General features: G+C 38.5%; 1 protein-coding gene across 2 annotated transcripts; it reads right to left on the reverse strand.

The window, feature by feature from the left end:
- Window positions 1-2,423: 2,423 nt before the first annotated feature.
- Window positions 2,424-14,063, reverse strand: LOC126162283 (cyclin-dependent kinase 6-like). Of its 2 annotated transcripts, none has more exons than XM_049918695.1 (2): window positions 13,999-14,063; window positions 2,424-5,658 (listed from the first exon to the last, which is right to left on the reverse strand). In XM_049918695.1, the coding sequence occupies exon 2, from the start codon at window positions 5,640-5,642 to the stop codon at window positions 4,725-4,727; it is 918 nt and encodes a 305-aa protein (XP_049774652.1). In that variant the 5' UTR covers window positions 5,643-5,658; window positions 13,999-14,063; the 3' UTR covers window positions 2,424-4,724. The 2 variants fall into 2 exon arrangements, with proteins under 2 accessions (XP_049774652.1, XP_049774653.1); XM_049918696.1 differs by having other exon boundaries at window positions 13,924-14,051.
- Between the last annotated feature and the right edge of the window lie 13,533 nt (window positions 14,064-27,596).

Below are 27,596 nucleotides of genomic sequence, written 5' to 3' on the forward strand. Positions count from 1 at the left end.
AATTAATGGAAATAGGATTCCAACTCATTTCACATCCCCCAAGTCTCCAGACTTGGCTCCCTCGGACTACTATTTGCTCCCCAATTTGAAGAAATGGCTGGCGGGACAAAAATTTTATTCAAACGAGGAGGTGATTGCAGTAACTAATAGCTATTTTGCAGACTTGGACAATTCCTATTATTTGGAAGGGATCAACAAATTAGAACAGCGTTGGACGAAGTGTGTAAGTCTAAAAGAAGACTATGTCGAAAAATAAAAAAGGTTTACACCAAACATGCAAGTAGTTTTTATTTTTGCACGGACTCTTCCTACATGTCTGTTATTTCAGTACTTTTCACACCTGTCAGCAACTGCTTTCTTTGGAATTATTACATTCTTCTTTAAGTTTGAGGGTATTTCACTAGTCTCATGCATCTTGCACACTAGATGGAAGAATTTTGCCATGGCTGGCTTTCCTAAGGCCATCAGTAGTTCTGACGGAATATCATCTACTCCCGGGGCCTTGTTTCGACATGATCTTTTGGGTCACACTCAAATTCTTCTCGCGGTATTGTTCTCCCATCTATGTCTGCTTCCCTATCTATTAAACTGCCTTCAAGTTTGTCTCCCTTGTATGGCCCCTCTATATACTCCGTCCACCTTCCCCTTCTTTGCTTGCTTACTACTGGTTTCCCATCTCAGCTCTTCATACATATACAGGTGCTTCTCTTTTCTCCAAAGGCCTCTTTAATTTTCCTGTAGGTGGTATGTATGTTTCCCCCTAGTGATACCTGCCTCTAAATCCTTATATTTATCCTCTAGCCATTTCTGCTTAGTTATGTTGTACTTCGTGCCAAAGTGATTGTTTTAAATGTTTCTATTCCCTTTCACCTACTACATTTTTATATTTTCTCCTTTCATCATTTAAATTCCATATGTTTTGCATTATCCATCGATTTCTACTAGGCCTTGTCCTTACCTATTTGATTGTCTGCTGCCTTCACTATTTCATCACTTAAAACTAGCTATGTTTTACCAATCAATCTGAAACATTCCAATGTCTCCTGGTCTCTTCCAGGTGCACAACCTTCTTTCACGATTCTTAAACCAAGCATTAGCTATGATTTAATTATCCTCTGCACAAAATTCTACCAGGCGGCTTCCTCTTTCATTCCTTTCCCCTAGCCCATATTCATCTACTACTTTTCCTACTCTTCCTTTGAAGTCCAAGACTTAAATTTTCATCTCCTCTGAAAATTTTATTTTATCGTGTCATACATATCTTCAATCTCTTCATCATCTGCAAAGCTAGTTGGCATATAAACTTTTACTATTGTGGTGGGTGTGGGCTTTGCATCTGTCTTGGCTAGAATAGTGTGCTCACTATACTGTTCATAGTAGTTAAACTATATCTTATTTTCTTATTCATTATTAAATCAACTCCTGCATTACCCCTATTTGGTTTTGTATTTACTGCCCTGTATTCACCTCACCAGAAGCCCTGTTTCTCCTGCCACAGAACTTGAGTAATTCTCTCTGTATCTAACTTCAACTGATCCATTTCCCTTTTTAAATGTTCCAACCTACCTGCCCAATTAAGCAATTTAATATCCCACACTCCGATCCGTAGACTGACAGTTTTGTTTCTTCTGATGATGAAGTCCTCCTGAGTAGTTCCTACTGGTGAACCAAATGGGGAGACTATTTTACCTCCAGAATATTTTACGCAAGAGGATGCCATCACATCCGATCATACAGTAGAGCTGCATGACCTTCGGAAAAATTATAGCTGTAGTCTCCTATTGCTTCAGCTGTTCACAATACCATCCTCTCTCTAACACACACACACACACACACACACACACACACACACACACACACACACACACAGAGAGAGAGAGAGAGAGAGAGAGAGAGAGAGAGAGAGAGAGAGAGAGAGAGAGAGAGAGAGAGAGAGTGAGAGAGAGAGAGAGAGAGAGAGAGAGAATAATTTTTCCTGTTTAGCTCTGCCAGCAATTTATTTGAGAGTCCTGTATTACTTTCTCCATGGAGAATCCTTTAAGAAAGCCACAGTGACAGGCTATTAATAAATTCTGTGTCATTAAATTGGTCAGCAGTCTATCATAGATAACTTTCTCAAACATTTCTGAAAAGATTGGAAAGTGCAGTACAGCTCTGTAATTAGAGGTGGCTTGCTTATCTCCATCTTTGAAGAAAGGTGTTACTACGTCTTATCCAAGTCTGTCGGGCAATGTGTTTGGAGTCATTGACTGATTACAAAGATAGCTTAAACATAATCCTTTCAAGTCAGTGTATAATTTTAACTGTCTACAAGAAGCATCATCATAGCCATTAGAATTACTAAAACACCTTTTTTATGTTGTCTGATACATTGGTGGATATTTTTTTTCCATAATGAAAAATAAATAAAACACAGTACAGAGTACAAGAAATAAGTCATGTTTTGCAAATGTTATAACAATATTAAAATTTAATACATTTTGTGGACACTGAGTACAAACATCTAGTACCAGTATTAACTGGTTTCTGCACATCATCCAATGAACAGACTATTAAACAAAGGCACATCATTCACAGCTCTGAGGTTTATCTGAAGATTTTATAGTACTACAAACTTAAAATTAATCATTGTTGAGATGCTAATTTTCAACACACATGAAAACTGAATATTAACAATATCAAAACAATGTAATTTTTTTTATTAAGTCTATAATGTTTGCTACTCCCCAGATGACTAACATGTAGCTCTATATTATGCATGAATAGCTAACATTTTTATAATAAATACAGGGTCATTATAATTAAACTTTTGCTACTTAATAGGGCCACATGAAAAACAAGTGATCGTAGGACAATGAAACTTTATGGAAAAATTTGTGAACACATGGAAGTGAAATAACAAATAAATCACTGAAAGTAACATATTTTGATTTCCACTTGAGAGGGTTCAAATCTGGTGATCTAGGCGGTTACACAGTTTGGAATGATCGGCAAATGATTCGGTTGGCTCACTGGAGAAGTGACTGCCAGTTGCTCTACAAATTGTTGAAAAAGTTATTGTTGCCAAAGCTGAGAATGCTGGAGGCAATGTATGAGCTCCAATCAGTGCACAAAATGTGTTACAATAGCTGAACATTGCATGCTCCATCATTCAAAAAGTGCTGTGATCAATTGTAAAATGGTATATGTACAAACCTCACATTACTCACCAACTTTTGCCATGTAATGCAGACATTCGAGTAGATTTTGTTCGTATGTTTCTTGCAAGGGTTAAAGTTTACGACCTGTGGCCTTGGAACACTTTGCGGAGTGGTGAAACACACATTACACTCAATGGGACAGTGAACACACTCAAATTTGGGGACAGTCATTGCCCACAAACATTTTTGAAGTTGCCCTGCATACTGAATGCGTCGCTGTGTGGTGTGGCTTCACTGTACAGTTCATGATTGCTCCATTTTTCTTTGAGTAACTCCCAAAGGACCAAAGACATGCAGTCTGAACAGCACATGTACTGTGATATGCTTATCAGCAAGTGGTACCTGCTTTATGGGGGGTAGGTGCTTTGGCCTCACATGTTTCAATGCACTACAGAACTCCAACTCACATTGCTTGTGAGGTCACTCTCTTAGTCTGTAATACATTTGAAGAAAACAGAACCATTGGCTAATTGTTCCAAACCACGTAACCAACAAGATCGCCAGATATGAAGCCTCTCATCTGGAAATTAGAATGTGTTTCTTCCAGAGGTTTATTCATTATTTTCCTTCCACAAGCCCTTACAAATGTTTCCACAAAGTTTCACTGCCCTACGATCACTCATTTTTCATGGGGTTGGGGACTGGTGGGGCTTCTGTACTAATAACATGGATGTGAGAATGCCCATTTGTTGAGTACCAATAATATATATTACTGTGTACAACTTCAAAATATCCATGGAATACTCTGTAACGCCACAACAAATATATATTCTTGATGTAAAAGCTCCAATGAATTTAAAACACACATTCCATTTTCTTAAGCATTTCAAAGAAAATGAAAATCTCGTCACTCTGTTGCAAGGCACACAGCACACATTACCTTGCACAAAAATTGAGATACAAAATGGTGGCTGTAACTCAGTACCTAAACTAATTTAAAAAACTCACATAACATGCAAACATCTCTCAAATTCAACATTAAAGTTGAAAGCTGCAACGTTCTTGGACTCACCATTAAAGCTCAAAATACAAATGCCAATACTACTGAGATGGTACAGTCCACAGGAATACATACTGGTTTCTAATTCTACACATTCTGACAATTATTAAAAAATGTATGTAATTGGACCATTAACTGACTTGAGACAGTTCCTGACTTACTCTTGAGATTATAAGCTGCATTTTCTTTTAATATTACAAAAGTTGTGAGCAGTGGCACTTTTTAAGTGAATGAAAATTTAATAAAATCCTCATTACAATGCCTTTTAACTATCATGTATAATTTCCATCACTCTTCAACATTTATGGACTGAAAATATGCCCATATCTAAAACTTATCATATGTGTTTTCAGAATATGAACATGTTCTAACATCTGTTTCATATACATACACAATATTGAGTTTTTCAGGAATGCAGTGTGATAGAGTGAGCAACACTGTTTATTTTATTGCAGTCTTTTATCAACTCAAAGTACTTGTGCACATTCCTCTTTCTTCTGAGAATTCAAGTAAATACAGTTCTGCTAGCGTGCAATGTATCCATGCTCCTTGAAATAAGGATGAGCTAAGGCTTTTGCAGCACTGATTCTCTGACAAGGGTCAAACATCAACAAATTCTGTAAAAGATTCAGACCATCTGGGGAGCAATCAGGCATCATCCCTTCCAGGTCAGCAGCTGTGTAGTTTTTGAAAACAGACCAAGGTAATGGTGTCTGCTCTGGCCAACTTGTTTCAGGAGGTGTTCCTAAGATGCTGAATATCTTGTCCAGTTGGTCAACTTCTGATGTTCCACAAAATATAGGACGCAGGAGAAACAATTCAGCCATAATACAACCACATGACCAGATATCAACTGGTGTAGCATATGTTGAGTTGAGAAGAACCTCTGGAGCACGATACCATATGGTTACAACAACAGAAGTAAGTAGCATTTCAAAGTCGTAAGTCTTAGCCAGCCCAAAGTCTGCTAACTTCACTGTTCCTGAAGAAGAAATCAGGATGTTCTGAGGTTTCAGATCTCGATGAATTACACGCTTACTATGGAGAAAATCAACACCACTCAGAGTCTGGAACATAATGTCTCTCACCAAGCTTGCTCCCATGCCAGACCGGGGACACTTTTCAATGTAATTAGACAAATCCTGCTCCAAATGTTCAAACACTAAAAACAGATAGAGATCGGTTTCTGTTCTATGACCCGTGCAGACATCCAGTAGTTTCACTATATTCGGATGTTCATACTGAGCCAATTCCTTCAAAAGAACAACTTCCCGAAGTGTAGACAAAGGTATACCATCAGCAGAAAGGTTCACACGAACTTTCTTTACAGCCACAATTTGGCCACTCGCTGAACGTGCACGGTAAACAGTGCCGTATGCACCATTACCTATCTGGGCCAACATCTCAAAATTGGGATGACTCTGAATTCCTGCATCCATCATTATCACAGAGGTGAGTCTGAAAGAGAGTCATAGTATAAGGAAAATCATTTTTTAAAAGAGGGCATTAAGTTGAAGCTTGAGAAATAAGTTTTACTAACACACTATAATCTATTCAACACTACAAATAGAGAAGTTTTCTTAAGTTGATATCAAGGCAGATTAGCTACAGATGGCACATAAAAATTACTTAGCAGCAAAATACAAATTATTCTGCAGTCTGTCTACAGTTACTACCTTTATGTACATTTAACCTATGCACAAAGTAGGTGGCTTGCCATCAAAACTTTTGTCTTCTTGAAAATGACAATGATATCTGTCATAAATGACATTAAATGGTGATGTACAAAAAATTTCAGGAAGGAAAACATACTGGCTCTACAACTTAGCAGTAATGGGTTTTACAACATGGCAATACTGTCCATTCACTCTTTGTCTTCAATAGATCCTATACCTTCCAGATGTGGAATAATTTTTAAAGTCATTAATAATTAACTGGTACTACATGACTATAAACTATACTGATTTTTTATTAGTGACAAATAGCATTATGGAGTAAATGTATTTGAAAATTACTGTAAGAACTATATGACTTTTGAAAAGCCCTCTGCAGCGTAAGTGACCATCTAATTTGTACAGTACTCAAACAATGGAAAATCAGATGTAGAACTGAGCATCTCAATTAATTTATCTAATTGCTAACTATTCCTCATTATCCAATAGGACCACTACGGAACTATATACATAATGTTTCATTTGCTCTATGACCATTAATACCTATTCCTGACATTATCACGTCATTTTCACTTCTTTAACTGTATGAGTCTCTCTGACAGTAAAACTTAAAATGCTTCCTTCATCAACTTGTAAACCTGTATCATTTGGGATATGACTTTTGTAGATGAATTTGGGTCCTCATATCATAGGAGGGCATTACAGTTCCTAAGTACATCTTTAAAATCGCTGGAATGCAATGTGTACAGATCTGAAAGAGAAGTGGCCCTTGCTCAAACAATGTAGCAGTTCACATACTAAGTTCTCCCAATCTGAATTTCGTTTTTTTTTTTTTTTTTTTTTCTTTCTTTTTTTCCATGTGGGATAATTAGTCAATTTGCTACTTTACGCTACCATGTTATGAATAATGTCCTGACAGGGCTTTATTTACAGATTGCTCTCCAGAGAAAATTCCATGAAAGCATAACTGAGTAGCAGGCAGCCAAGTAGGGTAAGAAAAATGGGTCTGTATTTTTCTTTGATAAGTGTATCACTTTATCAAAAAAGATGAGAACTGGAAGAAGTGAACTTTTCTGTAATCAGAGACACCTGTTTTACATTTGTGTTAGACCTTCACATTTAAATCAGTAAGGAAAACTTCTTTCATTCATTGGCTGATTACAAACATAACAAGAATGTTCATATCTTGTCGGCACAAGAGTTTAAAGCACTGTTTTAATGTAAATGATTTTGCAATAGGATAGTGGATACCATTAGCTTGTGCAGTGACACTGAACTCTTATAAAAGCAAAATTTTATTGTGACAGGGTGATCAATTAATCAGTTTAGATGAATATTTTAAATTCTTCTGACTGAAGACTGATGAATGGCTCTCTTAGAAGTATTAAATTCAAGTTCTTATAAAGGAACCAAAAGCATCTATCTCTACTACAAGAATAATTTCTACTGTCTCTTGACAATGAAACAAGCAACTTGTGAACTTTACATTCTTTCACACCATTATACTTCCTATGCTACCATATTTTGAGGCAACTCTCTGCATTTGCTAAACATACTTTATCCCACAGACGAGCAGACTGAATGATCTGCAGTGACAGTTTGCAAACTTTGTGCATGCTGTAAAAGAAGTGTTTCAGAATTCTAACTCTGTCATCTGCACATGTACTACTTCGTGGTATTTATGGTTAGTAACATGAATTCATACAAAACATTGTGCTACATTTCACACCAGATGAAGAAACAATTTGTACTTGGATAATACAGTGTGTCCACATAAAACATCCCTGATTTCCAAATGCATCTAAAAAAATTTATAAGACAGAGACTTGCTTCTTCCGGTAATTTTCGGGTTTGCAGCCAGATCCCATCAACATTCTGCCACAATATTTCGGCCCAGAGACGTCCGGCCATCCTCGGGTGAGTACACGAAGTACTGAAGAGACCTGATACAGTCATGGTATTTACAGCGAATTCTGTGCATGCAAATCGTACTGGCAGTTTACAGCGCATGCATTAGGAGGTGACATGCGCGCAGCAGCCAAGTTGTGTGTGCCGTGCTCAGTGGTGAAGTAAGAACAAACTAGTCACTAAGTATCGAGTGAGCATGTCGATTATGTTGTGACCTCATCATTTTATTAATAGGATTCCAATTTTCATCAAGCTGAAAGCCACTGACATGATTCATTAAATTATCAGCAAAACGTATTTCCATGGATTCTTTAATTACAGAGTCCCAGAAGCTGGAAACCAGTGTCAAAATTTTGATGTTGTTGTATTCCATTGACCATTGACCAAACAATAGCAAGAACCATTTATTTGGAAATGCTTCAGCAATTTGCTGTATTTCAGCTTCTTCACCTTCAGTGAAATGTGATTTTCCAGCAGGATAGGGCACCACTGCAACGGAGTTTGTTTCACGACATCCTGAACTGGACATCTGCACAACAATGGTTAGGACACAATAGACCAAACAAATGGCCACTTTGATCACCAGACTTAACACCTCTGGATTTACTCCTGCGAAGTTATGTGAAAGACATTCTGTGTGTGTGTCACTTGTAGATGCCATTGGTGATTTCCACAGAACTGTGGGTGCAATAAGCTCCACCATCCCTGATATGCTTGTTCACACAAGGGTTGAGATACGAGCATTTTCTAGACATTTTACATGCCATGAAAAGAACCCATGTAGAAATGTATTAATTTTTTTGTAAAAAATGCTGCAAACCATAAGTATCTCTTCCTAACAGGTTTCCTTTAAATCGAATTTGGAAATAAGGGAGGCTTCATGTGGACACTTTGCATTTTAAGCATTGTACAGAAAGGTGTTCTCTACAGAGTTTGTTTCATTTTTAGCAGGCTTGGAGCAGTAGTTTAGAGCCCTGTACTGTTACATTAGTATATACAGTAAATCATATGTTAAACGTTTTGTGCTTTTTCTACTTTCATCATCTTTAAATTTTTATATAATCTTTCTAAGAGTATATGGTTCCTTTAACACACTGATTTGGTTCACATGGTCTCACACAATAGTATGAATTAAATGAAAGACCATCACAATCAGAAGAATTACCACTTTTTAGTGACAATGGATTTCTTAATCCCCTTAGAATTTTAGTTTTCCAACTAATGTCTATTAGTAGTGAATACAATACCTGGCAGATTAAATCTCTTGTGTTTGCATTTGGTTGTCTACTAAAGTGTTTGCTGCCACTGGGTCATTCCATGTCAATTCAACACACCTCTCAACCTGACCCTCTCTGATTTCTTTCAAATTTGGAGCATTACAACTGTGAAGAAAGTTACAGGTCTGGAAAGTTTGGAATTTGTGCTAAATTTACATGTGTATGTCATAACATAAACGACTGTAATTTTGGTTCTAATTCAGTTACAGAAATGAAAATGGTATCATTGGAAAGCTAACAAATAGACCTTTACATTGTACGTCACATGGCAGGTTTCTGAGAATTTTCATACTAAAGGTCATTGACCTTGAATATCTCAAAACACCCCATCTTCAATTTTTTTTGAAAAAAAAAGAAAAGTATTCAATTGCTCCATTATGTTACTATAAATATGGTAAATATCAAGATGGCACACCATAGGCATCATGCACAAAAAATTATTTTGTCAACTTAAGTACACCGTCAACATGCAGTAAACAGCTATGTACCCAGTTTTTTCTGTAACACCAGCCAACAGCAGTCACTTTTATTCACACCAGTTCTTTAATATTTCTATCTGTGAACAGCCAATGAGAGACACTTTCATTTCAACCAATCAACATTAGCCTGTTTTAGTTAACAGCCAATTGGAGAGACCCTTATTTCAAATAGTCCAATTAGTCCACTGATCTCTATATATTTCGCAAAGCTGTGGCTTGTTTAACGAAGTGCAGTGTAAATGTGTCGTAAAGTAATATTTAGTAAGAAATGGATTTCAAGTCAAAATTGTATTGTTGCAACCCGTTTAGGGAAGAAGGTCATGCAAGAGAGCAGAAGAATTTAAAGAATGTTCAGGAGTGGATGATAAACAAATATCCTAATGTATTGTTAGGTGGAAAATTTTGAAGTAAATGTAGAACAAAAAAATTATTGCAAAACCCAACAATCACTGCAGATGTTGCCTCAGTTGTAGCAGGTAGCCTATTTCCATAGAAGATTTAAGTGAAGATGGAAGTAGAATCAGATCTGGCACTCTATATTTTAAATAGTAGCCTTCAGTATTTAGGTGACTGTAAAGAGATTAGCAAGACTTGCCAGCCTCAAGTGACCTTAAGAAAATCATATTTTGACATCACAACAGTTTTTTGAGTGGTGCAAGGAAAATATTCTGTTATGTGTCTTCCATTATACATTGGTTTCCCATCATGATGAAGATATGGCCAAGCTAAAACAACATTTCAAAAATACAAGGATGATTCCAAGTACCCAAAAGCTTCATTGTGTAATACCTGTTAACAAAGGTTTAGTAAAGACACCGATATATTATGCTTCTTTAGTGAGTAGAGAAGTGTCAGTGATTGCTATGATGAATGAAACACTGTTAACAAATACACATGGATTTGTTGCCTGTTTGTATGACAGTCATTGGCAGGTTGCATATGTCTTACAAACATGTGAAGAAACAGATGAAGTAAATGTCCACTTCTTGCATCCACATGGATCATCTGCGTCATTTGTGTTTCCTGATAAACCAGACACTTGAGTCATCAGAAAGTGTGACAAGAGTGGATTCAGTGACACTAACTGGAAGGACATATAATCTCCCTGCATCAGATCTGGCGAACATTAACAATTTAGTTGGAGAATTGTGAGGAGAGATCTAAAAACTTTTCATTGCCTTTTCATTACAACTGTAATGTAAATAATTCATAATACCACTATAATAATGTAAACCATATTTTGGTACAATACCTTCTTCATTTCAGTAGTGTACTGATACGGACAAAATAATTTTTTAGGCATGATGCCTTTAGTGTGCCATCTTGATATTTACGATATTTATAGTAACTTACTGGAGCAATTAAATACATTTTTCCAAAAAAATTGAAGATGGGGTGTTTTGAGATATTCAAGGTCAATGTCACAGTCAATGACCTTTAGTATGAAAATTCTCAGAAACTTTCCATGTAGCATGTCAATGTAAAGGTCTATTAGTTGGCTTTCCAATTGTACCATTTTCATTGCTGTCATTGAATTAGAACCACAATTACAGTCATTTATGTTGTGACAGATGCATGTAAATTTTGCACAAATTCCAAACTTTCCAGACCTGTAATTTTCTTCACAGTTGTAACACACACCTGCAAATTGGTATTTTTCCGTCTCTTACCTTGGTCATTGAATGCACCAAATTTGAAAGAAATCTGAGATGGTCAGGTTGAAAATGTTACTTTACAGCATTGAATTGACATGGAATGACCCCACTGTTAGGAAGTTATCAGTGGAATGGGAGCCCCATGAATTCATTATTTATGTCACTGCTTTTATCTGTCAACTTAATGTCATTTGCATTATGCTTACTTTTTAGTTTTTTTTAAAGAATTCTCCATACTATTTTTCCTTTATTGTTTGAGTGTTTTCTTCCTTTTTGTGACTGTCACACGTGCTTTACTTTTTTGATTACAGACGGGGTTATATTACTTTACTTAAGCAGCAATGGTGTTTTAATTCTTTTGTTACTGCTTCTACCTTGTGATTCTTGTTATTTTGTATGGGTTTGTGGCTTGCTGCACTGTAGTAGAATGAGAGATTATGAAGATGGATATTGCATAGCATAATCGGTAATCTTATTAAAAAAAATAAATAAAAACTTATGCAAAGTGCTAAAGGTCAGAATTGAATTAAAAAAAAAATTCATCAACATCGTGAGCTATCTCCTCATTAAGCCACAGAAAGTTCTGGTAGTGGGATTGTGCAATAGATAGTTTATGCACACGCTGCCTCCCTCACAACTGTTGGCAGCAGTTCCGCAACCCTCTCAATCACTCCCCACATCCTTTGACTCCACTCCACCACCACAACCCCTCACCCCATTCAAGATGCAATACACAGAGATGCACTGGAACTGTGCATTCAACTGGGACACAATGTAATCATACAGTCATTTGCTTGTGTTTGTGTCTGGAGAGGGGAGCAGGAGGGGGGCGAGGGGGGGCGGCTCGGGTATTCAGCCGAAAACTAGCGAAGTTCTCAGTTCTATTTATGGGTCTGTCAATGACTCAGCACCTCCACTACTTGGTAAGTTGTTATCTTCTATGGCATTTTTTTTTCTTTCTTTCTTAAGAACTGAACTGAGATCCCTCTTACATTTTTCATAGTTGATGTTCATAATATGCACGAAAACACTCAACGATTAATCTATTATGTGATACAGCTATTTTGATTCACCCTGCTGCTTTAGTTATTTGTAATGACTAGTGCATTAAGTGTGCAGTGAATGTAAAGCTCAATTTACCCTTCAAGGGAGGATTTACATATGTTGGCTTTGCTGACACTCGACAAATGATCACTTTTCAATGTGACATATACTCCAACCTGCACTACAGATCAGTGCTGTTATCACAACCGAGATCACCTGGCAAAAATGGAGGGGACCAAAAATGGGGTAATCACAGGGGCTGTATGGAGGGTGGCCGAGAATCTCCAATTACAGTTTCTGCAGGAGTGCCATGACTGTGTTGGCTGTATGAGGCTTTGCATTGTCGTGGAGCATAATGATCCCACGGGTGAGATTGCCCGGTTGTTTTGATTTGATCCCCTGGCGAAGGGTGGTGAAGGTTTGCGAGTAATGCTGGGCATTCACTGTTGTCCCATGCTGCAGGAAGTGACTCACAAGGAGGCCACCTTGGTCAAGATGTCCAGTTGTCCATGCAGAACTGGTTAACAATGCAGCCCTGGGAATTTTATGAGACAGCCATTCACCATCTTGTGTCACAGTGGGACTAGTTTCTCAACAGCCACAGTCAATATTTCTAACATATAGGTATTGGTTTCTGCAATTATGCATCCAGCTCGTTTCTTTTTGAACATTCTTTATAAATCATTCTTCCAAATTCTGCAGGTATAAAGGACCTATATCTTGAACAGAAATCATATTGTCACTATTAGCTGAAGGACAAGATTATGTGACATTCTTGGAACCTATACACCACATTATTCAACACCAACAATAAAGGAATCTATGGGCAAAGTAGGAAACAAAAATGTAGAAATGTAAGTGTTCGGAAGTGTTGTCGAAAGGGCAGATGTTTTGAAATCAGGTATTAATTAATTATGTTGAGTATTAGGTGTGTAGATCGAGGAACTAATGAATAGTTACTGAATCAATTTGGGGATAACAGAGATTTATGGCACAGCTTGAGTTAAAAGATGGGATAGGTTGATAGGATACATCTTGAGGCGTTGAGGAAATTTGGAGGTGGGGGGGGGGGGGGTTGGGTTGGAGTGAGATAAAAATTGTAGAGGGAAAGCTTGAATACAGTAAGCAGTTTCGACGCTTTGAAGATTGTAGTAGATATGCAGAGCTGGAGCGAATTGCACAAGGCAGACTTTTATGGAGAGTTGCGTCAAACAGGCCTATGGGCTGAATACAACAACATAAGACTATCAAAAAGTTATCGTTGGACGTACCTAAACAGAAAAACTGAAACTGAGTTTTTCAGTTATATACTGTTTCTCTTGATTTAATTCAACAGTAAAATTTACAAAACAGTTTAAGCGCAAACCTGCATGAATGGAACTTCTACAATGCTTGAAAAAAAAAACGCTTTCCTTTGCTAATGTTAGTACACCTCATAACGCTCCTTAAACGTTTTTTCTTCCGTTCCTGGCAAAACGTAGTAAAAATGTAAATTAGACTATGACCCCCATAAAGAACGTGGACATCAATATTCGTAAAGTTTGTTTTGAGTTTTCCAACACCACGACATCACGTTTCAAGGTTGAGAAAACAGACCTACTGGAAACTTATCACCTCGCAACAAGGAGTTACAACACTACCTATTAATATTCTTGGTACACGGCTACACTAAAGTTTCTTAAGTTACCTTTATCTCATCAAATGCGGTAATGCAAATAACATAGGGCAATAAAGCGACAAATAACTGACAGCTCAAACACACCGAAGACACCGACTGTAAACTTTACCACGCGCTAATCAACAAACTGAACAAAGCACTTCCACAGCTGACGCCAAAGATACAGCAGTTTTACATTTTAACCACAGATTACCTTTAAGCCGGGTTCATACACGCAACAAAAGTGTCGCCACAGCTAGTGGCATACTGTAGTTGCAGTGCAGTTGCACGTGTGGACTGCCAATTTCCACTGATGTACCTTAAGACATTAAACTTTAGTCATGTCACAAAAAGTTCAACTTGGTTGTAATCTCTTACACCATTTTGCTTCCTCCACTGCTCCACCATGGCTCTACTTCGAAACGTGATAGTTGTCTTGGAGTAATTGCTACCGTACTCCAGCCAATGTCTGTGTGTTTCCATTTTATTACTGAAAGAGTCAAACAGCGGTCGACAGGCATATTTTCGCACCTCCTGGAACTATATATAATCTATGTTTAATTTTGCCTCACTCTCTCTCTCTCTCTCTCTCTCTCTCTGTGTGTGTGTGTGTGTGTGTGTGCGTGTGTGTGTGTGTGCCAATATTTGTAAACCAATGATGTAGACCTATACCACAACCTTGATGGATTTTTGGATGAATAAATAAACTTAATATGTAACCAAAAAAGTGTGTGGTACAAACTTCGTGAATTATGAGACAAAGTGCTGTATAAATTTTTGATTATATGTGGGAGATAGCTCCCAAGTGTGATTTGGCAGCTGTTAAACTAAAAATTAGTTACCTGAAATGCCTAGATTTGCGAATACAATAAGATATTAAAATCTTGGAAGAGTGGCATATCTGCAGATGATATGTATGTTCTGTTGATTAGTTGGCCATAACAGACAGCATTTCCGTTTTCAAGTGTTATTTTCGTGTAAATGTTTTTTGTGTCCCTTATTTATCCCAGTAAAAATTCTATTTCGGGGTTTGTCTCTCTCGTATTTAACTCTTGTAGTAACTCTAATGCCATATAGCATTAATACCCTCCCTTATTATTTAAGTTGATGCCGCTTTAAAAGCTGTGCAACTACATAGAATTTGTGGTATCCTGTATGAGAGGTAGCTCGTGATGCCTCTACAGAAAGTCACAAGATGTGGCATCTCATTAGTTGCATGTGTGAACCTGGCTCTGTAAGCAAGATGGTATCAGCGGAATACGTCCTAAGGTTTAACAGCTGCTGTGTCAGCCAATGCTCCAGCATCATCTTGTTCCCGATAAACTAGGCTTTGGATCCACTGAAGAGGATTTCTGATTTTTGAGTTGCTGGAACAAAACTATCTTCTTTTAAGAACAAGGTTGTTTTCATTTGTGAACTACAAGGAGGGTCCATTGGAGTCTACATCATTAACGAAAATCAGGAACAACAGAGGCTGGATCTCTGTGGCACACAGCTCTGGATATTTCCGAACTGAGGCAAAAACTTGATGATGGCGCCCCCCACCCCCCTCTAGTGTTTGAGAAAGGACGTAAAAAGTTTTTAAAAATCGATTTTTCAAAAATTTGTTCATTTTGTAGCTCTTTCTGATGAGTTTGATATATAAAACATATATGTCTGAGGATATGTAGGGCATGTTATTTGGTCTTAAATGTACCAAAGAACAGTGCCACGCCTCTTCACATAGCATTTTTCTATCGAATTCAAATGAGTATCTTTTGTTAAAAAAACTTGCAATTAATACTGGAAGGGAGACGAGGATCAGGAAATTTGCGCTCTTTATTGCCTGTTAGCTGATAACTCTCTCTTTTGTGTGACATAAAATGAAATAAAGGAAACACAAAACCAGTAAAGGCACGAGACAAGCAAGACAATATGCATTTCTTCAATCTTTAGATCCCAGAATTTCTTCTCTCTTATCTTGAAACAGCTTTACATGGCATGCTATTCTTTCTTTGAATGAATATATTATCTCATTAAGGTTCGTCAAATGTTTTGCTGCATGAAAAATCAAAATACCATTGTCTAATACTGAAAAAGCTGTTAATACAGATAGTATCCAAGACTGGTGTTGTTCCTCGATTTGATTACGTCTATTTTGATACTGTCTGCTACATAAAACGAAATAGGCCTTTCTAATATTGTAACAATTGTACCACGTGCCAAATAAGCGAGACTGTTTTCGTACAAATGTTCATTTCTACATAACTCATTTACGTAAATAACATGACAGAATACAGTTTATGATGCACCAACATCAAATACCTATTAGGTCTACAACAAGAAAAAAGTTTTATATTGGAAAATAGTTTCACATTTAATTCATATACGGCCAGTTTCTCAAGCATGAAGTCAGAAAGTAGTAGTACGAAATTTTTATATAAATTTGGAATTGTCATATTCTTGTATATAATTGGTGTGATGTCCCCATTTCTTCTCCTTCCTCGTTCCAAAAAACAATCGTGTCATCACTTATTCTATAACTGTCCCTGCCACTGTCAAAACTTATTCTCCAATTAACTTCACTAACACTTCCAGAGTCACCAGTTCAGTTATTCCCCATTTATTATCTAGTCAGGTATTATTATGCGTTCATACAACGTGTTTTCCGCGCTATTCCAGCTATTCCGAGAAAAGAAATTAAGCAGCTGTTAACCAGGGATTGTTCAACTGGTCGTTAGTAGTGCAGCGATCCAGCAAAAATTATCCATCAAAATTTCATTTTCTCAGACACAATGAGAAGATAATATGTAATATTTCTTGCCTGTTATTCCTGTTAGTCGTTCATTTCCACTCTGGTAGTCTGAATCTATGGATGTCACTCATAATTGTAATAATGCTGATCATTCACACACCCAATCAATCACATAAACAAACAGCAATTGGCATTCACCTGTTTGGGGTTATTCAGCTCAGCTCATATAGCTCAGTCTCCTTTTGTGTGCAGGAAAGTTTTTTTACATCTAGATGAGACATGTATACTGTGACACATTCAAAATTTGACTTACGATTCGTTCAGAAATAAACTTGGAATGTGTTCAAAATGTTCGAAAATCAAATGGGAAGCGTTCCAAAATCATATGAATAATAAGTAGATCAACACACAGAGATCTTCACATCACTTTGAAATTTTATAAGGTCTGCCTCAATGCTTTTGCAGCTCCTTTCAGAAAGCGTTTCGTGACAGATAACTGCATCACCTTCAAAAAGTGTGAGGTTACCATTAATATTGTCCACAAGGTCATTAGTATTCAATATGGACAGCAAGGAGTATACAATATGGACAGCAAGGAGTATACAATATGGACAGCAAGGCCCCCAACACACTTCCCTGGGGCATACCCAAAGTTATTTCGACATCTGATGATGACTCTCCAATCCAAGATAGCCTGCTACGTCCTCTCTACCAAGAAGCCCTTAATCCAGTCACAAATTTCGCTTGATGCACAATATCATCATACTTTTGAGAATAAGTGTAGATGCAGTACTGAGTCAAATTCTCTTTGGAAATCAATAAGTGCTGCACCTACTTGACTGCCTTGATCGAAAGTTTTCATTATTTCACGTGAGGAAAGCGTTAGTTAGATTTTGAATGATCGATGTTTTCAGAATCTGTGCTTGTTGGCATGGAAGAGGTCGTTCTGTTCGATATACCTCATTATGTTTGAGCTCAGAATATGTTCTAAGATTCTATAACATATTGATGTAAAACATGGCAGTTTTGGGGATTACTTCCACTATCCTTCTTGCAAACATGTTTCGCCTGTGCTTTCTTCCAGCCACTGGAAATGGTTTTTGTTTGAATGATCTACAATAGGTTATAGTTGGCAGAGTGGTAACTGAGCTGCAAATTGTTTGAAAATGGTATTAAGTGTTTCAACTTTTGCTTTGCTACCCTCAGTTTCAGCTCCTGTCTCATTTGGGAATTTTAAAATTTTCAACATTTTGCGACCCAATCAGCAACTGTATAAATATTAATTTTAAATAAACAAGAGCCTCAGTTCAAATGTTTATGTAGATAAACACTGCAGTTGAGGCTTTTGTTTATTTAAAATTAATGTCGTTTGGGAGTGATTGCACACTAACTTCGGTGCCATGAGTATCCTTTATATACAACCAGAATTTCTTTAGATTTTGTGAAAGATCATCTGACAATATTCCGCTATGGCAGTCACTGAAAACGTCACACACTGCTGTCTTGACAGCCAAATGCACCTCATTCAGCATCTCTCTATCTATAGCCATACACTTTGTTTTCCATCTATTATGCAGTAGTGTCTGTTTCTTTAAAGTGACTCTATACAATGGAGGATACCTCCCATTATGAACTGTTCTGCTAGGTACATATCTATCCATTGCATGCTCAACTTCCTTTTAAACTTGAGTCATATTTCCTCTTTATGCTCCCAGCCTGTGCTGAAAGTTTCAAGTCATTCCTTCAGACGAGACAGTACTGCTTTTTTACCTACTTTACTGAATATATAAATATTTCTATTTGTTTTAGTTATCCTTTGTGCTTTGGTAATCATTGTTACCACAACTGCATCAGGGACCATAATAACAGTTTCGACATATACATCCTCAAGGAGTTTAGGTCTATTTGTTGCCATTGGATCAAATGTATTTCCATTATGAGTGTGGTTCTAAACTATCTGTTCTAGGTAGTTTTCAGAGAAGGTATTCAGTAATGTTTCACAAGATGTCGTCTGATGCCAACCACTAACAAAACTGTAATTTTCCCAGTTGATCGTTGGATGACTAAAGTATCCACCGATGATTGAAGAACAATTGGGGAACTTATGTTGCGTGTTGATATTTGTAATTATAGACACTCTGAAATATTGATTATCCTTGAATTAATGTTTTATATATTCCATGATATACGTTCCTCGGAGAGAAATAAATTAATGTTGTATTGGAGTCACGGTGTTGTGTGTCCATAATATTTTGGTGCCGAAACCCGGGAAAAAATTGCGATTTCCTGCTTGATTTCAACAATTAACGGCTTATTTCACGCTGTAGGAAACAAGAGACGACGTCGGACCGCATCACAAGCTAAGTCCATTCCAATATAATATGATCGCATGAACTGGTTGCTTCAAAACAATTTTTGCGGCTTTGTATTGCTAGCCTGAAACTTGCAGTTGTAGCTAGTTTTGTTAAAAGTTTTTCGTTCACTTACGTTTCCGCATACGCTGCTTGTTAAACGTTTAAGCTATTCAGAAGCGCACTCGTAAACAATCTTACAACTGCCGTCTTTAGTAAGAAATAACGCAGGCCGAATCAGAGATACAGTTAGCAAACTTCAAAAGAAAGCGAACTAGGGAGAGGACTAATGCTACGCGGTTTTGTGCGGCTGTTGATGCTCTTCCCACAGAAAGCCCGTTTGATGATTTTGAACATTACAGGGAGCGTCTTCAAGAAACTCTAGAGAAGCTCGTTTCATTAGATGACGCTATTCATAATTTTCTCTCTGACGATGAATACAATGCAAACGTGCTGAGCTGTGAGGAATATATAGACAAAGTCAAACGCGCTATACAGAAGGCTACAAAAGCAATTGATTACAAGCTTTCAGCCACAACGTCGCAGATGAATATCACGTCACCACCAGTGCTCACACAACCAACTGTATTCCACTCTGTCAAGCTACCAGCAATTAAGCTTGAGTCATTTTGTGGAGATGTCGAAATGTGGTCCCGCTTCTGGGAACAATTTGAATCGACCATTGATAAAGACCCATCCCTTTCTACAGTAAACAAACATGTTTTCCTACGAGGGTATCTGTCAGGCGAACCGAAGTTGCTAGTAGATGGAATACCTATAATGGCTAACACGTATGAAGAAACAAAGAAAATTTTATTGAATAATTACGGAGATAGCAATCGCATTATACAGGCGCACCTCGATTATTTGGATGCGCTAAAGCCTGTACAGTCAGCGACGCCTGAAACGCTGAACCGTACGTTCCTAGAATGTAACTGTCGTATTCAAGCACTGCGTGCTTTATGAGAAGACGTCGTAGCTTACAGTAAAATTCTCACTCCGAAAATTCTGCGTGCATTTCCGTCTGAAATGTGCCAGAAATGGGCCATTCATGCTAGAAGAACCGAAGTAGTGGAAGGAGATGTACTGAAACTACTTAACTCTTTGGAAGAAGAAATTCGTGGTGCTCTCACTGCAAAAAAGATTCGTACAGAATATCAGTCATCTTCTAGCTTTACGCCCACTGCAGCAGCGCTTCACATAAATTCAAAGCAAGCGAAAAATCCGCGCCAGCCTAAACGAGAAGTACCGGTACAATCATATTGCGTATTTTGCGAAGCTCGCTCTCATTGGTCCCAATACTGCAACGTAGTAACTGACAGCCAGCAACGTATCGATAAACTAAAGCAATATAATCGCTGCTTTATATGTCTAAACCGAGGTCATAATGCTAGAAACTGCGGTAAGAAGGGCAAGGTCTCGTGTTCTAAGTGCAAGAAAAGTCATCACAAAGCTTTCTGTACTGACATTGCTGCCTCTTCTTCATCTTCTCAGCAAATTAGCTCTACATCTGTAGGGAGAATCGACGTAAGTGCAACAGGTTTTACTTATCTTCAGGCAGCTCGAGTTTGGGTCAGTGGTCCCGCAGGATTAAGCAAACTTACTCGCTGCGTTCTGGATAGCGGTAGTCAGTCAAGCTTCATTTCCAAGTTCCTGATTGATGAGCTAGATTTAAGAACTATAGAACATCGTGATCTATCTGTCAACGCCTTTGAAATGCCGTCCGCAACTTCAACGCATCGTAGAGTCGTAGAATTCACACTACAGGGTACATGGACTAATTCCAAGATGTCTATGACTGCGTTTGAAAGCACATACTCATTTTCCGCACACCCAACTGTGCCTTCCGATTTAAGAAAACTTGAACGCACACGGGGACTTCAGTTTGCGAACCTAAGGGATGGTACTGAAGATCTTCCCGTCGAGATTCTTATCGGAGCAGATTACTATTGGAAAATCGTTAAAGATTCCCCTCCGATTCAACTAACGTCATCAGTTGTTCTGATAGCTTCCATTCTAGGTTGGATTCTTAGTGGAAGCAAATCAAGCACCACGGCTAACCTTGTGGCGGCAAACTACATCAGTTTAGAGACAGCGACAACAACAGACGATATTTTACGACGTTTCTGGAATTTAGAAACAATGGGAATCACAGAAGATGAAACAACAACTCTGAATCAGAAGGAATTGGCGTTATTGCAAAATTTCTCAAAATCCTACTGCATCGAAGACAAAAGAAGAGTGGTGTCTTTCCCCAGAATACCCAACGTTATGTCATCTAATAACCTTCAGCAAGCAGAGAAGAGATTTGCTTCACTGGAGAAAAAATTTACGAAGGACGAGAAACTGAAACAAATTTACGAGGCGCAGATGATTGAACACATCAAGAAGAAACATGTGGACAGAAATCGCGTGACACCATTTATCTGCCACATCATGCAGTAAAGAAAGAAAAGTTAGGTGTCACCAAATGGAGGATTGTATTTGACGGTTCGTCGCACGACCAGAATGCACGTTCATTGAATGACTCTTTAGAAATAGGTCCTAATTTACTTCCTGACATTCTTTCAATATTACTGAGATATCGTCTACATCAAGTAGCCTTAATTGCCGATATCAAACAAGTATTTCTACTGTTAGTTCTTCACAGGAAAGATAGAGATCTCACGAGGGTTGTTTTGGTACAAAGTAATCGTAGATCAACAAGGAAACTATATTACAGCTGACGAAAGGATTACATACCGCTTCACCCGTCTACCTTTCGAACTTACCTGGAATCCGTTTCTTCTCGCAGCCATGCTGAAAGAACTTGCTGTAATGCACAAAACGAATTTTCCGCAAGCTGCTTTACTTGCTGAAGATAATATGTACATGGATTATTTTGTAGCAGGTGCTAAAGATAACAATACCGTAATTAACTTATATTATGAGCTTACATCACTCATGGGACAGATCAGTTTACCAATGGCAAAGTGGGCCACAAATTCAAGCCAACTGATTGGAATATGGCAATCAGAAGGTGTCATAAATACTACAGATACGGAGGTACTGGGAGTACACTGGAACACACAGACTGGTACGTTCAGTGTTGTTCACAACAATGTTACTGACAATGTTATAAATCGTCCTGACACTAAGCGAGAAGTACTACGAAACACTGCTAGATTCTATGGCCCACTGGGTTTGTTGTCGCCTGTGTCCCTCACTGCAAAATTAATTTTTCAAGAAATTTGGTCAAGAGGAATTGAATGGGATGAGCTTTTACCCCTTGATCTTAGCAAACGCTGGCGAATGTGGGTATCAACATTGCCATCATTTTCACACATAAAAATTCCCCGATGGGTTGGTGTATCTGAAAACATTGAGCCAGAAATCCATGTCTTTTGCGACGCATCAGAAAAGGCCTACGGAGCAGTCCTTTATGTTCGGTGCACCACAACAAATATGGTATCAGTCCATTTAGTTTGCAATAAAAACCGACTAGCTACCATCAAAAAAATAACTCTTCCACGGTTGGAACTTCTAGCGACACTTCTTAGATCAAGACTACTTCATTATTTCTGTAAGGTCACGAGCTGTAAAGCAAGTCGTGCAACATTGTGGACTGACTCAACTGTAGCCTTAGGATGGATACAATATGACCCTAATCGATGGAAAACCTTTGTGTCAAACCGTGTTACGGAAATGCAACGACTAACGAATCCGTCACAGTGGAGGCACTGCCCTGGTGACGAAAATCCAGCTGATCTAATCTCCAGAGGTACCACAGCAGATAAACTTCACCATGCTTCTGTATGGTTCCACGGACCTGCTTGGTTAACAAAGAACAGAACACAATGGTCTCGAATTTTACAGACGAAAGTGCACTCCTTGCCAGGAAAGAAGAAATTAACAGACCAAGTCTTCATGGTACAAACAACGATTCCTATTTTAACAGCTACACGGTACAGTAGCTACTTCAAGCTGTTAAGAGTTACAGGATGGGTACTTCGCTTTAAACGGCACTTATTGAAAGAAAACAGAACATCTGGAGAACTAACAGCATCAGATGTGGGCGAAGCACGCACTTACTGGATTCAAGTTGTTCAACAGCAACATTTTGCGCTCGAACTGCATGCACTATGCAACAACATGCCACTACCACGTAATTCTCAAATAGCTCGCTACAACCTATTCTTGGATAATGGTCTTATTCGTCTCGGTGGACGGCTGCAGTTTGCAGAATTACCCAGAGATCAACGCCACCCGATTCCTCTTGAAGGACATCATCATTTCACACGTTTACTGATCCAGCAGACTCACATTCGTTTGCATCACCTTGGAGTAAACATAGTGTTACCTGAAATGAAAACAGAATTCTGGATCTTTAGAACTTGACAGGCAATTAAACATGTTCTACACCGTTGCCTATCTTGTAAGGTGGTGAAAGCTCACGTTGTTCAACAAACTGAGGCTCCATTACCAGCTGAACGAGTCTCACCACTGAAACCATTTACAGTACCAGGTATTGACTTTGCTGGTCCATTGTATGTCAGACAAGGACATTTTACGAAGAAAGCGTATATTGCTCTATTCACATGCGCAACAACACGAGCCGTACACCTGGAACTATGCTCAGATATGTCAACTGACAGATTTCTTCAAGCCCTACAAAGGTTTGTCGGAAGATGAGGAGTGCCCAGCACAATTTACACTGATAATGCTACTACCTTCCATGCCACGCACTTAGAGCTGAAGGAGCTCTGACAGGCTCTCATGGCAAGCAAGACGCACAAGTACCTCGCCCAGCAAGCCATCACTTGGAAATTCGTCGCCCCACACGCGCCTTGGTGGGGAGGATTCTGGGAACGGATGGTGGGATCTGTCAAACGCTGCCTGAGAAAAGTTTTAGGACAGTCACAGTTGGACGAAGAAGGTCTCAACACAATCCTGGTCAGCATAGAAACAGCACTAAACTCTAGACCAATTACGGGGGGAGGGGAATCTGAGCCACTGACACCTGCACATTTCCTTGTAGGTGATCGACTCACAACACTACCTACTGGTCCAGAATCATTAGTTAGAAAGGACTTGTCCAAGGAATTTCAACGGCTGCAGAAGATGGTAGAACACTTCTGGAACAGGTGGAAGAAAGAATATCTGATCCTGCTCAAAAACTTCCATGAAACTCATCAACCAAGGCCAGGTTCAGGAAGACTGCAGCTGGGTGATGTCGTTCTTCTACAAGAGGATGTTCGTCCATGACACATGTGGAGGAAGGCGTGGATAGAAGATCTTCATGAAGAAGAGATGGGAAAATACGAACTGTAATCTTACGAACTTCAGAAGGATCCATAATCTCACGTCCCATTCAACTGGTCATTCCTCTAGAAGTTGACCAGGGTGGGGAGGGTGTTGCGGGTTGATATTTGTAATTATAGACACTCTGGAAATATTGATTATCCTTGAACTAATGTTTTATATTCCATGATGTACGTTCCTTGGAAAGAAATAAATTCATCTTGTATTGGAATCACGGTGTTGTGAGTCCGTATTAACTTATGTACAACTAATGTGTGTGGAAACTTGAAACACTCAAGTATCTGGTTGCATTAGGAGATGAGTCTTCAGGGCAGTAGAAGGATCCAGTTATTGCTTTATGCTGACCCCTGATGCTGAGATATTCCAAACAAACCTCGCATGCAGTTTAAGTTTCTGTCTCGGTGGATATGAGTTTCTTGTTTACTGCTACAAATACACCACATCTTTTTCCAGTTTGTCTATCCTCGTGATATACAGGGCGAGTCACTAATTACTGCCTCCTAGAATAACTCAGAAAGTATGATAGTAGCTGAAAAGTTTGTGGGACAAATGTTCCACCGTATAAATGGGGGCCATAATATAACATTGGTTTTTTGTTGCTAGGTGGAGTCGAATCAGAGATATGGTCAACTTTGCTTTATTTTTTTAAATGGAATGCTATAGTTTGGTACTTATTTTCTGGTAGCGGCTATCAGGATGAATCCAATGATGTGTAACAGTAAGATCTTTGAAGGTAAACGAAGGTCAAAAAGGTGGCATCAACGTCCATTTACAGAAGGTGCTCGAAGTGACCATAGGTATCAGTGCAGTGAGGCAATCTTCTTATCATGGATTGAGTAGTATTCCTTATCACTTTGGCAACTATCGAAGCACATGCTATGACAATTCTCTCTAGTATATCGCGCAAATAGTAAATATTCGCCGAATATGGCGTATCAATCTAATGTGTCATTGACATGTAAACACCATTCGACAGTTTCGCAATACAACACTAATAGGAACGGTAAGACTAGTATCCTCGAATCAAGAGAGTATGAATGATGTATTCCTTCGAAGAACAAGTCGATATGCTTCTCATTTATGGAGAATGCCAACGACATTCAGTGAGAGTTAAATACTTACTCGCAGAAAGATATCCTCAATATACTCAACCTACATGTTGTACACTTAAATATGTGTATGACACATTTGGAACAAATGGATCTTTAATACATCGGAAACATATTTGGCAAAGGAAAGTTGCTAACGAGGAAACGGAAATTGGCATTCTTGCCACTGTGGTTCGAGATCCTTGTGTTAATTCACGTCAAATCGCAAGGGAATCTGGCATGAACCAGAGTAGCGTTGGTTGTGTTCTGCATCGCCATAAACATCATATTTACCATATCAGTCTCCACCAAGAATTAACTGGTATGGATTGTACGCGTCACATTGAATTCTGCTGATGACCTCCACTTCAGATTCAGAGGGGAGACATATTTATTAATTTGATTTTATTTACTGACGAGGCTACATTCACGAGCCATGGAAATGTTAACTTGCATAAAGTGCATTATTGGGCAACTGAAAATCCATGTTGGCTGCGGCAAGTTGCACACCAAAAACTGTGGGCGGTGAATGTATGCTGTGGGATTCTGAAGGACAGAATTATAGGTCCCTATTTCATCGAAGGAAATCTTAATGGTAGGAAGTACACCACATTCCTGCAAGAAACATTAGGTCTGTTATTGGAAGAAATATCTTTAGGAACAAGGAACAGAATGTGGCATCAACATCATGGGTGTCTGGCACATTTTTCGCTGATGGCTAGAAATGAGTTGCAGAGGCAATTCCAAATCGTTGGATTGGATGCGGAGGATATGTGTCGTGGCCGACTCGTTCTCCGGACTTGACACCTCTGGATTTTTTTCTTGTGGGGATTCATAAAAGACATTGTTCATAAAGGCATTCCAACCACACCTGAAGATATGCGTGAGAGAATTGTCAGAGCATGTGCTTCGATAAGTGTCGATTTGATAAGGGGTACCACTCAATCCATGACAAGAAGATTGCAGCACTGCATTGATACCAATTGTCATCACTTCGAACATCTTCTGTAAATAGACGTTTGTTCCACCTTTGTAATCTTTGTTGATCTTCAAAGACCTTACTATTACACATCATTTGATTCGTCTCGATAGCTCATATCAGAAATAAGTACCAAACTATAGCATCCCATTTAAAAAACAAAGTTGACCTTCATAGTTCTGAAGCGACCCCACCTAGCAACAAAAAAAAAACAACAACGTTATATTATGGCCCCCATTGTCCCATATAACTTCTGTCCCACAAATTTTTCAGCTCCTATCATACTTTCGGAGTTATTCTAGGTGGCAATAGTTACTGACTCACCTAGTATACTTAAAGTTACTACAAAAGTCGCAATTGGTGTCAATTCCAGGTTTTAACCAGCTTTCAGTACTTAATATTATGTGAACTTCACTGCTCTTCAGGCTCACTTAAAACGCTGGCATTTTGTTGAAATTCTTTGCAACTATTGGGATTTCAGTATTCTCGCCTGGGATGGGGACATTCTTTTGGATCACGCACCTGTATTTCTGGGTGCCCTATAGCTATCATTATCTGAAGTTTACTGAGAATCACCTGAACTAAATATACCCTTATGTTGTAACGTTAAGCATCATAGGCGAGATAATCGGCCAGATAGAATTAGTACAAGGCAAAGTGAATTTGTCTGTGAAACAGTGCAGCCACAGAGCTGAGAGCATGTCATGGCCTGGCGGGTTGCCGCAACTGCTCCATGTGAGCCAGGTGCAGAGATGAGCAGAGAGCCAGATGCTGGGAAAATCCCAGTATGGGGAATTTGGATGACATGTTGATCGCTTAAAAGAGCTCGTATGCTCCCAACAATAGCAGGCTTTGAGACAAACTGCAAGGTGGCTTCCTACAGCTCTCTGAACTTGGACAATTAATAACAGTTCCATATTAATGCAAATATGAATACACCAGCGATCATGGATAAATGACATAACAATATTTCAATATTATTAAAACAACAAAAGTTAATATTTCACAGTGAATAAACAGTTACATAATGAATCTCTGAATTAACAGCTTTGTTCACTTCATGCAATTTCAACAAACGATATTTCAGATGATAGCATTGCTCTGCAGCTATCATTCCTGAAAGCATCATATATGTTTCTATTTTATTTATTGATTTACCATGTCCTTTGTGTCTTTTGCATTATACAAATGTTTTTCAGAACATTGTGTTTTCCACAATTATGCAGTGAAAGAATACAGCATGAATACCA

The sequence above is a fragment of the Schistocerca cancellata genome, chromosome 2 (genome assembly GCF_023864275.1).
Source record: "Schistocerca cancellata isolate TAMUIC-IGC-003103 chromosome 2, iqSchCanc2.1, whole genome shotgun sequence".
Classification (NCBI taxonomy): Eukaryota; Metazoa; Arthropoda; class Insecta; order Orthoptera; family Acrididae; genus Schistocerca; species Schistocerca cancellata.

Excerpts from the sequence above, each read along its gene's own strand:
- LOC126162283 (XM_049918695.1), bottom strand. The coding sequence starts at position 5,642 with ATGATGGATGCAGGAATTCAGAGTCATCCCAATTTTGAGATGTTGGCC.